This window comes from Manacus vitellinus, unplaced genomic scaffold (genome assembly GCF_001715985.3).
Source record: "Manacus vitellinus isolate BGI_N305 unplaced genomic scaffold, ASM171598v3 scaffold_4_pilon, whole genome shotgun sequence".
Classification (NCBI taxonomy): Eukaryota; Metazoa; Chordata; class Aves; order Passeriformes; family Pipridae; genus Manacus; species Manacus vitellinus.
Window position 1 is genome coordinate 33,673,403 of NW_021940604.1, and position 12,324 is coordinate 33,685,726.

Below are 12,324 nucleotides of genomic sequence, written 5' to 3' on the forward strand. Positions count from 1 at the left end.
ATAAACAGATACTAAACCTTATGACAAAGGCACTTCAGCTACACTATGATTTCTGGGAACATAGCCCACATTCATTATGCCACACTAACTCGATTTGCTTAGGGACAGGTCTGCATTGCTAGAAGCCTGTTGCCTTTCCTCATCCTTCATGCAGATGTATTTGAAAGTATTTGTCAAAACACTTTATGTTCTGTTTTCTATTTGCTTCTTTCAACTTCTGCTAGGGCATCAGCTAGCAAACTGTTATGATCGATTCCTGTTTATTAATTTACGTCAGAATAAGCATCTATTGGGACTGCAGCATACAGGGCTTGAATATGATAACCACTTCATGGACAGCCACAATAAATGCATAATTGCCTCTCTGTAGACCAGTGCTTCTAACAAACAGAATTAGCACAGTACAGTAGGATCACTGTTATGCTTTTGAATGCCAAGTTGATTCATACAGATGAGCAGCTGAGTAGTGCAGAGGTAAATTGCCATCGTTCTCCACAGCACAGCCCATGTGCACACTGTATACATGTTCTGCAGTCCTGGTTAGTGTTGGCCAACCAACCATTAAAACAGTTGTGACAATGGAGGTTCTGTGGTTTGAACAAAGATTATGGGTATCAGAAGTAGAACAAGCACCAGTTTTCAGCGAATGGGGAGCTCACACTTTGTAGGGAACAAGAATAATACCTGTACCCTTAGTTCAGTTATCACAAATGTCACCTGTAGCATTTGTTCACCATCAGGGCAAGTTCATGAGAACTATTCCAAGAATTACAGAAAAGACACATGAAACTAGGATTTTGAGAAGGTCTTGTCTTTTCTGACTCATGAAACTTGTTTTCTTTGCCAAACAGAGCTTGGCAAAACACAGCCTCACTGTACGCTTACAGCTGCAGGAGGGAGGCAGTTTCAAAAGTCCTTGCAATAGCAAGTGAGTGGGTAACAAAATGGCAGATTATATTTAATCCAAATATTATGCATACAAAATGGATTACTCTAATTTACTTAAGGCCACTTAGGAAAGAGGCCACTGAGCCACTGTAGCTGTTCTCCTTCCCCTAGTAGTGCCTTCCTTCTGAGGCATGTTGCAGTACAGACTGCACGGGCTATATAGATAGAGGGGGGATTTGCTGAAAATCAAGAACATTCTGTTTTTAATGAGATTTAGAGGTTTGGGGAAATGTCATATGGGAAACCCATGGTGTGAACATTCATTATAGAGTTATGAGGACTCTACAAGCAGTAATGATAGGATAAAATAACAAGTAGTGGTATGTAGCTCTATTTATTTATTTATGTATTTATTTTATATAAACACTCAAAGATATTTTGAGTAATGTTTTTCTTCAGAATATCTCTTCTTGTAAGTATGGATCAATAAAACAGCTCACAATCTTAAGCAAGAAGACATCTGATTATTTGCCAGCTAAGATATCTAGTGCTGTGGAGTAATGTTTTTATCAGTCCACTCCATATACTCTACCTAGAATTTCCCATTTACTCATATTTCTACCTAGAGTTTGTTTATAGCTCAAATTTATTTAATTTTTGGGTAATGTTTTCTGAAATAAATAAACTGTGCCCTTCAACTGTCCCTTGCAGTCAATTATGTTAACTAGGACAGCTATTCTTTGGACATTTTATAAGACACTGAAACTCTCAGCTGAACTAGGCCACTAACTAATTGCTATGCACAGGCAACAACGCCACATTATTTCTGAAACCCTGTCATAGTTTTCCTGTAACTGCACAGTAATGGTGAATTATCTTGTGCATGACCACTTTTAATGAGAAAATTTGCTGTTTAAACAAAGTCTCTGTTATTTCCCTTCTTTGGCACAACTGAAAACAACATTAGACATTTTTATAAATTAAGCTCAGAAGAAATAATCTTGCTGTTTGGAAAATATTGTCAAAACTCAAAATGACCAGGTTCATCTTCAAAATATTGTCCTAGAAATACCGCATCCTTTTGGGTTTTTGGTATGGGAAGATATTTTCACCTGTGTAGGAGTTGTTGTTAGATGCTTGTTAGCTTCATATTAAGAATTTATGGTACGTGGAACCACTGCATTAAAGCTGTAGTATCCAGACCTTTGAGGGCCTCTATAGAGCTGTATAGAAGGATCCTTTGGATGACAAGGTGAACAGATCTGTCAGCAAATTAATCCATGGGACATTGACTGTTACTACTTGACTAATCCTGAGGTGGGAATCACCTTAACAGTGTTCGGAGAGAAATGCTCTTTATGCTCTAGTGAAGTGTGAACTCATGAGCCCTTACTCAAGTGTTCTCTTTAGTTGCTAAGCTTGGTGAAATGATAAACAGTGGAATCGAGTGCACCCTCAGCAAGTTTGCCGATGACACCAAGCTGTGTGGTGCAGTCCACATGCTGGAGGAAAGGGATGCCATCTGGAGGGGCCTGGACTGGCTTGAAAGATGACTCTGTGAGCCTCAATAAATTCAACAAGGTCAAGTCTAAGGTCCTGCACCTGATTCGGGGCAATCCCAAGCACAAATACAGGCTGGGCAGACAATGGATTTGGGGGTGTTGGTTGACAAGAAGTTCAACATGACCTGGCTATGAGCACTTGCAGCCCAGACAGCCAGTCACATCCTAGGCTAAATCACAAGAAGCGTGGCCAGCAGGTCAAGGGCAGTGATTCTCCCCACAGACTCTGTACTCATGATTCCCAACTTGGAGTACTGTGCTCAGCTCTGGGGCCCCAACATAAGCAGGGTATGGACCTGTTGGAGCGAGTCCAGAGGAGGGCCATGAAGATAATCAGAGGGCTGGAGGACCTTCGCTATGAAGACAGGCTGAGAGAGTTGGGGTTGTTCAACCTGGAGAAGACAAGGCTCCAGGGAAACCTTATAGCAGCCTTCCAGTACCTAAAGGGGGGCCTACAAGGAAGATGGAGAGGGACTTTTTACAAGGGCATGTAGTAATGGGAAAAGGAGGATTGTCTTTAGACTTTACTCTTTCAGGTTTAGATTAGATGTTAGGAAGAAGTTTTTCATTATGAGGGTGGTGAGACACAGGAATAGGTTGCCCAGAGAAGTTGCAGATGCCCCATCCCTGGAAGTGTTCAAGGCCAGGTTGGATGGGACTTTGAGCAGCCTGGTCTAGTGGAAGCTGTCCCTGCCCATGGGAGGGGGTTGAAACTAGATGATTTTTAAGGTCCCTTCCAACCCAAAACACTCTATGATTCTATTATTGTTTTTTCCCTTGCATTTTGTACTCATGCTGAAGCTGTCCAGGCCTTTTACAGATATTTACAAACCAAGCATCATAGCCATTGATGCCCATGACTCCTTGTACCTGGTCTGTACAGAATCCTATTAAAGCAGACTGGTAGCAATTCTTTACCTCAAAAAGTACTGCCTCATCCTTCTTCCCTGCTGATTCAGCTGATTTTGACTTTTAATTGGTCTTGTCCAAATGATTTGCACATAAAAAACCTAAACACGGCTGGAATGTCATGCACTAAGGCTCACGTGCTTTGGCAAGGGCACTGCATGTAAAGGACCCCATACAGCTCCCTTTGCATAAGCAAGGGCTTCTGATGAACTAGGAATTGTCTTTGAGCTTCTGCCAACATTTTTGTCAGAAGGTTTGTTTTTAACATTGCTAATGATTTGGAAAACAAAACAGAGTTTGTAGAACAATCTTCAAAATATTTATGGTAATTAGGACATGGAAAAGAAAAAGCCCTTCACAGGCTCCAGCGTATAGGAAAGGAAGCATTTAAAAGAGGAAAATTTCTGAGCAGGCTTTGTCTGTTGCTAAACTGTTAAAATTACTGTGCCAGACGTAACCATGGAAGCAAACAATGGAAGTGCACTCACTAATACTATTCCAAAATTATCCTAAAGGTGCTGAAGTTGTTTGAAATTATGTCTTTAATTGGCAGAGCTGAAAGAATTCATCCTCTTTTTATAAACAATGGAAGGAGTCTTGCAGATTTTCCACTCTTATTGCTGGAACATAGATCTGATAGAGTAATTCAAGTAAAAATGCTGTTTGGGGCCTTTTTCTAAATCCTATTATTCCTAGCAAGACAGTGAACTCCCAGTATTAAGATACAAATCATACCTCAAAGTCATAGTAATTCAATTTTGGCATTGAATAATCTTCAGCTCTGAATTCATTGTTAGTGCAACTAAAAGAAAGCCAAGAAAAATTTATTCTGAGACAGTTAACCAAACAGTCTAAAAATTTTCAATTCTAGTAATCTGAAACATTCTTCCACACAATATCTCTAAAATATTTGAGATCGAAATAAATGTGCACATCTAAATTTCTAAAACTATGTGCAGTGGTAAATATAGGCATTTGCATTAGTGATGAAAAGATAGCACTATCAAGATTTCGTATCTTTCAGATAAGCAAGCTTGGGAATCTAGAAATATTTTACATTCCTCATCACCAGCCAATTCAGGAAATTAATTTTAAAAGGATATTTCAAGGAAGATTTGCTTGAAACATTTTGTATAGTTTGAAGAGAAAGAATGTGATTTTTCATGCCTTTATGTAGGTCATATAAGTCACTCCAGAATGTCTGTGTATTCAAAATAGAGGCATTTAGATCACCTTTGAAATCTATTACTGCTCACATTGGCTCTGTTCTTATGGGATTAAGAGACAAAAAGTGAATAGTTAGGCCTCTACAGTTTAATTTTTGGGGGGTTTTAGGTAGAAATGGAAAAATTCTTAGGAAACTGCACTATTTGGACAAACACTGACAAAAAGGTAGGATGCTTATTTTGAGCATTATTTAATCTCCTTGAATCATAAATGCAGCCAGAATATCTTCTGAGAGCATGAGGTACTGTGGCATACATATTTCATTTGCCTTGTGCTAAATTTACTGTAATGACAAATACATGGTCTTCAAGTCAAAATGTTAACACAGGGATGTGGGAGAAATAAATTCTCATTCTACCCCAGGCATACTGCGAAGCACAAATGACTGGCTATGAGGCATGCAACTACGTCTGTGTGTCTCTCCCTAATTTACATCTGACTTGAGAACTGATGGAAGTTCCTAAGGGTACCCTATATGTATGGAAGTTCTCTCACAGTGCTCCAACACATCCAACAACATGTATAGGCCAGGTACGGGTTTTTTCCTGTGACACCTGGACAATGTAATGTCAACTAATAGAAATTGCAACAAGCATTCTTACTATTTTATTGATTTATGTATATATTATGTAGGTATTATACTGAAATAATTTTAGTATCTCTATGAATCCAGCACTGGATTGAAAAATTGTGGAGTCTTAAGATATTTATCACTAGTTCTTGATGTTCAAGAGTTTAATTTAAGGCATGTAGGATAAAATCCTTAGCAGAAAGGGATGAAGTATGAGGGGTATGAAAGGCAGTTGAGTAAAAATCCCACTGGCCAAACAAATATATGCCTAAGTAGAAAAACAGACAGAAACTGAGGAGCAAGCTAAAGGAATGTTGGTGAATTTATGAAGAGGAACAGACTTTTGGGGCTGTAATGAAATTCCTGTAGAAATGCCTGCATGTTCAGAGAATTTGCCATTTTCAGCAGTGTACAGAATCACGTAACAGTCCCGTTTGGAAAGGGTGTCTGAAGTTTATATGGCCCAACCTGCTGAACTTCAAAGCTTGATTGCTCAGGGCCTTGTCAAATTTTGAAAAGCTCCAGGCATGAAACTCCTTGACCTCTCTTGGAGTCTGCTCTGGTGCTCACCACCCCGATGCTGGAAAATGCCATGCTTAAGCCCAACTGGACATTCTCTGGGGGCACCTTGCTACTGCTGCCTCTTGGCACTGCATTCCTCATCTGTGACAAGAGCCTGGCTCTGCCTTCTCCATATCTGTCTGCCACGCCAGCGTGTGGTGGGCGCCAGGGGCTCCCTGTGTGGGTCAGCATGGCAGGCAAGGCCTCACCAGCCAGGGCTCTTCTCACCACCCACAAAGGAGGAGGGCAGGCTGGGAGCAGCTGAGGGCAGCCCCCTGGCCTTGTCTGTGGCACGGCTGAGGCTTCACTGAGGTTGAGCTGAGGAAGTGAAGCAGGGCCAGCCCAGGTGAGGGTAACCAGGGTCAGATACAGCCTTGTGATCACTGAGTGACTCCACAGTGACAAGGTCACTGAAGCCAGACTGGGAAGTCAGCCCACAGGTGGTCAGGGTTCAGGACAGCAGGGCCCATGGCCAGACAAAAGCAGAGCTGTGGTGTTGCTGGGGCAGTGATAGATGGCCTTTAGAGTTGACATGGGGTGCTGAACCATGGCCAGGGTGGGTGGAGCCCTGGGAGTGTGGGCAGGGACAGGCAGAGCAGGCAGTGACCTCAGAATAGGTCACTTTGGGCATTTTTAAAGCTATCACTAGATTCTTCTCTTAATTTCAGGAGTGCATTGTCTAGCTTAAAGTAATTCTTTTTTAAATCCATGTTGTTACAAACAACACTTCTAGATAATAAAAAGAGTCAGACTTAAACCATAGTCCCATACTGCTTATACTGTTTACTTTTTGCCTCTCCTTCAGCCTAACTACAAACATATGTCCCAACGATCAAAAAATGAATTTCATTTTCAAATACCAAGCACAAGTCAGGACTGCTAACACTGTAAAATGTTTATGTTATAGGCTTTAAAAATCCTTCAATTCTGTTTTTAAATCATTAAACAATTCACCTTTTTTAAAGCTAACCTTGTGTCTCTGTGAAATTTGACTTGATATTGCCAACGTAATAAACAAATTTATAACTCAATAAAAATTTATAACTCAATGAACAAATGTATAGAAACAAATGTTTCTATAAATACATTAGCAACAAAAGGAGGGCTAAGGAGCACGTCCATCCTTTATCCAGTCACTGTCCTTGGAGGTATTTAAAAGTCATGTAGATGTGTCACGCAGGGACATGGTTTAGTGTTGGGCTTGGCAGTGCTGGGTTAACAGTTGGAATCAATGATACTAAAGGTCTTTTCCAACCTAAATGATTCTATGAACTCATTTGGTGTCCATCCCTGCAGAAAAGGACACGACATTATACTGGATCACAAACCCAGCAGAAGTTAACAGTGTTGCACTATTGCAAAAAAAGCAAACATTGTGCTGAGCAGTATGAAGGGAATTGCCAGTGATAAAACACGTGAAGTAAAGGCTTCCATTGATTTAAGGCTGACGATGTCTTGACTGGAGTACCATGAACCACAGTGAGCAACCAACAGTTACCATCAGTTGGTAATAGATCCACTACAGTTCTTATTGGGATGAGTCAGACATGATATCCAAGTACCACCATAAAAAAAAGTAGTTAATTGGATGTTTACATCAGGACATAGGAGGTCCCTTTCTTTTCTTCCAAACTGGTAGCCCTGGAAGCTAACTCCTCCCCAGTGTCACAGCAGGATATGGAGCTCTCAAACTCAAAAGTGGTTCAAGGGAGTCCAAATCCTCTAATCAGCCACAGCCTAACAGAAGGATATTTCCCAAGTTCCATTCTTAAATATTTAAACAGAATGAGTCATCTTAATTAACTACTTCAGGAATAAAGAAATATACTGTCCTGTACTTATCTCTCCCTACTATTGGCTTATCAAAGCAGGTTGTCAATTCTCATTTATTGAAGCTTTTTAACACTAGGTTGAGATACAAAGGTACACTAGATGACCAGTTGTCCTGGTTTTGGCTGAGATGGAGTTAATTTTCTTCCTAGTAGCTGGTACAGTGTTGCATTTTGGATTTAGTAGGAAAATCATGCTGATTACACACTGATGTTTCAGTTGTTGCTCTGCAGTACTTGTCCTAAGTCAAAGACTTTCCTTTTTCTCATACTCTGCCAACAAGGAGACACACAAAAAGCCGTGAGGGAGCATGGCCGGGACAGCTGACTTGAACTGGCCAAAGGGATATTCCATACCATAGAATGTCATGCCTAGTATATAAACTGGGAGGAGTTGGCTGTATCACTTGGTTTTTCTGGGCTTTATTCCTCTCTTTTTGCTACCTCCCTTTTAATTACTATTATTATACTATATTTTACTTTACCTTGATTATCAGTCTGTTCTTATCTCAGCCCCTGGGTTTTACCTTTTCCCAATTCTCCTTCCCACCCCATCAGTGCAGGTGAGGGTGGGGAGGGAGAGAGCAGCTATACAGTACTTAGTTGCTGGCTGGGGTTAAATCACACCATAAGTGTTCCTTCTAGTCTTTTCCTAGGACTATTTCAAGTAGAGCCTAAGACTGTTTCAAGTAGAGCTCTTCATATATCTTTAGTACATCTGAGGAGATTTGAGAGAGACAAGTACAGGGGTGGGACGAAACCATATGTACTTATGAAAAATCACGAGTAGGATTTTTTAAAGTGTACCATATAGAAACCACTTGAGAAAAAGAATTAGGTGCCTGCCAGAAGGGCAAAGCCACTGTACTTTCTGTCAGAAACACGCTGATAATGTATGATGCTCACTAATAATGTGAATGTGGGCTAACATCTACAAAAATACCTGTATTGGGTACACAGCCATTACAAATAATTTGGCCATTTACAAAAGCTTTATTTCTAGTCCTATAATACAGTCTTATTATGCAATGCCATCCTCTTCTGGAATAATGACCTCTGACTGCATATGTAACTGCTGAACATTACCCCTTTGGACTATTTTGAACTATTTTTGCAGTTCAAATATTGTGAGGTCCCGCAAGAGCCATTCTAAAATGTCTCTTACTCACAGATTGTCTTCGAATGCAATACAAATGCACAACAAAATTTGCGAGAGGGTATAAAGACTAGGAAGAAAAGCAATCGCTAGCAGCAGACTCAGACAAATAAATCTGTACTAAATCCCATTACATGGTAAAATGTTCCAGGCCTTAAGTGGAAGATTCTACAGGTGACAGGAGACACCACTTTTTCATGTTTTTCTGGTCTTCCTTTTGAGCTGAAAAGGTCTGCTGCCATTCTTACAACTCACTCACCTCAATAGATAGTTATGATTTAGTTTTTATTAGTGTTTGAACATAAAAAAGAGAAATAAATTGTAATTTTAGGAAGGAGGAGTAAATCTGTACTCAAAACACAATAGTAAATGGTTTCTGAAGTCTAATTACATAAAAAATATGTATATATCCCAATGAACTTCACTTTTAATTAGCTGTTTCATTACATATGTTTTATAACTGGTGCAAGGCAAGTCAGGACAAAGTGCTTAGCACGGGTCAGACCTCTGAGCAGGTACTCACAGTGATTGCAGTGACTTTTTGCACAAATCAAAGAGATTTCTTTTTATAAATAGTGTTGCAACATGAAGATAAAATATTGCATCAGGTTAGCATTCTATCAGAATGGTTTCAGTGCAGCCACAAGGAAAAGAAAAAAGATGTTTCTATGTTGCTTTTCAATTTTATAACTAAGAAAGTCCTGCAATGTTACCCCCTTATCCCTGATACCTATTGAAGGTAATAATCAGGACTTGGGTGGGTGAGCAGGTAGTTAGCTATCCAGATAAATCCAAGGAAGGTTGGCTATTTAGTCAGAAAGGCTCCAGGTTTAAAGTTTTGAAGCAACTTTCTAGTTTTAGTTTACTGCTTTCCCTAATACTGAGGTGATGGACAAAGGGAAAAGTTTATTTACTGAATTTTCTGCTGACTTGGAAATCAAGTTTCCAGAAATAAGAGACTTGGAACCCTTCCAACCTTCCTTTGTTAGATAACTGCAAATAAACTTTTAGGAGCTACTTAACAGGAAGTTCAGGAGAAGCCAGATTCTGTGGGAGCTTTTTTTTTAATAAAATATGAAGTAATTATATGAATACAAGGCCTGTGGATTAAATGTGAAGAGGTAAGTTTGAAAGAGCCGCAAAATTTTGATCTGTTGCTACCTGACAACAGAAACCAAACCCTTCTAAAATAATCTCCTAGTCACACATTTCAAGAAGCATAATTTCTCCACAAGGACTATAGCATTTGTATGGAAATCATCTTTGCTTACATACACGAATTTAGAGGAATAAAGTCACAGTCATACTGTACACAACAGGTTGTATGTGAAGAATTTCAGAATATATTGTAAACAAATATGAGGGCTAGCAGTATAAACCAGCTGAACACCTGCTCTACTCCAGTGCTCTCCATCCTGACCAGGCATAACCCCAGCCACCACAGCTGAAGCCAACACACAGCTAATTACATCAAACATTTGCTCCTGACTGTACGAAGCTATGCAGCCCGTCCCCTTCGGGAAAGATTGGATTTCAAGGCCGTTTAAATAGCAGAGGGAAAGTGAAACGACTGTTGTTCCAGCGCAGAGGCCCAGCTCCCGCGTGTGGCCGCGCCCAGGGGGCTCAGCTGGGGCGCGGGGTCGCGGCCGAGCGGTGTCACGGCGCGGTGCTGACAACGCTCCGCGGCGCTTCCCCGCGTTGGTACCGCGGCTCCCGCGCCAAACCCGCCGTGGCGAGGGAGACCCGCGGCTGCGAGTCCCCCTCAGCAGGTGATCGCAGACCGGCCTGTTCCTCCGGGCGGTCCGGAGTGGCTCTCTGCAGCGCTCAAAGGCAGCGCAGCCCGTACACCCTGCACCCTCGGGCAGGTCCGGGAAGGGCCGCGGGTCTGCCAGACCGGCCTGTTCCTCCGGGCGGTCCGGAGTGGCTCTCTGCAGCGCTCAAAGGCAGCGCAGCCCGTACACCCTGCACCCTCGGGCAGGTCCGGGAAGGGCCGCGGGTCTGCACCCCTGCGGCCCCGGCCCCCCCGCACCTGGCGGTCCGGCCCGGGTTGCGCGGAGCTGCCGGTGACTCAGGGCGCCCCGGTGACCGCCTCCCGGTGGCGGCGCTCGCCGTGGCTCTCGCCCCCTCCCTCTTTCCCTCTCCTCCCGCCTCCCGGCAGGATCATCCCAGACGACCGCCGGGCAAGTCACCTCGCAGAGGAGCCGCCGCTGCGCCTCCGCTCCGCAGCCGACCTGACGAAGGCAGCGAAGCCCCGCCCGGCGCCTCGCCATGCAAGCAAGGAAGGCAGCCGAGGGAAGGCAGGACGCCGGCCGGCCCCTGCAGCTCACCATGAAAAGGGGCTACGAGGTGCTCCGCGACCCCCACCTCAACAAGGTAGGGGCGGGCAGGGCGAGGTGCGGGCGCTGGGGCGAGGGCGGCCAGCCCAGCCTCCTGGTCCGCGGTCCTGCCCGGGTGACGGGCGATCCTGCGGGCCTGCCTCGCGGAGCGAGAAGGCCTCCTCGCCGCCTCCACCTGTCAGTGGAGCAGCGTCCCCTGGGCCGGCCCCCCGCTCGGGCCGGCCGGGGGCGACGGCGCGGGGCACGGCACTTCCGCGGCCCGGCGCCGCTTCCTCTTCCTTCGGGGCGGCGGGGGGCGGCCAGCGCCCGGTCTGTCACCGCACCGCCGGCCCAGGGGCGCGGAAACATCCCCTCTGTGTCCTCTGGGGAGGGGTGGGGGGAGCAGCAGCCCGGGGAGGAGGAGGATGCTGCTGAAAGTTAAGCCGCTCTGATGCGAGTTCCTGCTGCCGTGCTTGTCTTTTCCCGGTACCCTCCTTCTTTTCCAGTCCTCTTTCCCACGGATACCCCATCTCGTTTCCTGCGGGCAAACCCAGCTATTCGTGCTGTCCAACCTTTTTTACCCTGGCAGGTTGAAAATGGGTTTTATCACCCTTATTCCCCTTAGAGCTGTAAAATGCAAATGCGATTTCCTCCCTACTCTGCATGAGCGAATGCAGCCAGCTTTTCTAAGAGATGCCATAGCACAGCAAAAACCTTTTTGTCACATCTCCAGTTTGCCTAAGAATGGTAATTCAGCTTGATAAAGCTTTCTAAACATGTAAGACTAATCTAGAAAAAATAAAGCTGAGTAGCTGTTTGTACAACTTATAAAGATGCAAAGTTCAGAGAGTAAAATAGTTAAATTGGCATGACAAGCTGGAATTTGCTGCCAAAATGAAAAATAGTCAAAAAGGTAAATCATAAACCACACCTAGCACATGAAACTTTGGTCAGACCCTTAGCCCCAAATTTCACCTTGCACATTACCTGTAATGGTACTCTGACTTATACATCTGCATTAGAATGTATAAGTCAATAAGGAGTCATTTTGCTTATTGCTGAGTTGGATAAATTGACAAAAAACTGTCTCTAGTTTTACTGGCGCGGTTGACTCATCACTAAAAGCTCTATATATTAGTTAGATGAATAGTGCTTTTATTAGTCTTGGTACTTGACTACAAAGTTTTCTTAGAGGCTCTTATGTGTCTCTGTGTGTGTGTGTGCCTGAGAAGGTCTCCTGAGGTCAGGTTAAAGGAAAATTAAGCAAACTATAAAACTCACAAGAAGAAACCAAGGAGAGCTGTTT

General features: G+C 43.4%; 1 protein-coding gene across 1 annotated transcript in view; it reads left to right on the plus strand.

Moving 5' to 3' along the window:
- Nucleotides 1-10,945: 10,945 nt before the first annotated feature.
- The window catches only part of ME1 (malic enzyme 1), a 165,101-nt gene continuing 163,722 nt past the window's right edge, over nt 10,946-12,324 (plus strand). Inside the window, exon 1 of the mRNA XM_018078070.3 lies at nt 10,946-11,076. Coding sequence (XP_017933559.1) covers nt 10,972-11,076 — 105 coding nt within the window. The 5' untranslated portion in view covers nt 10,946-10,971. The remainder of the gene's footprint in view (nt 11,077-12,324) is intronic.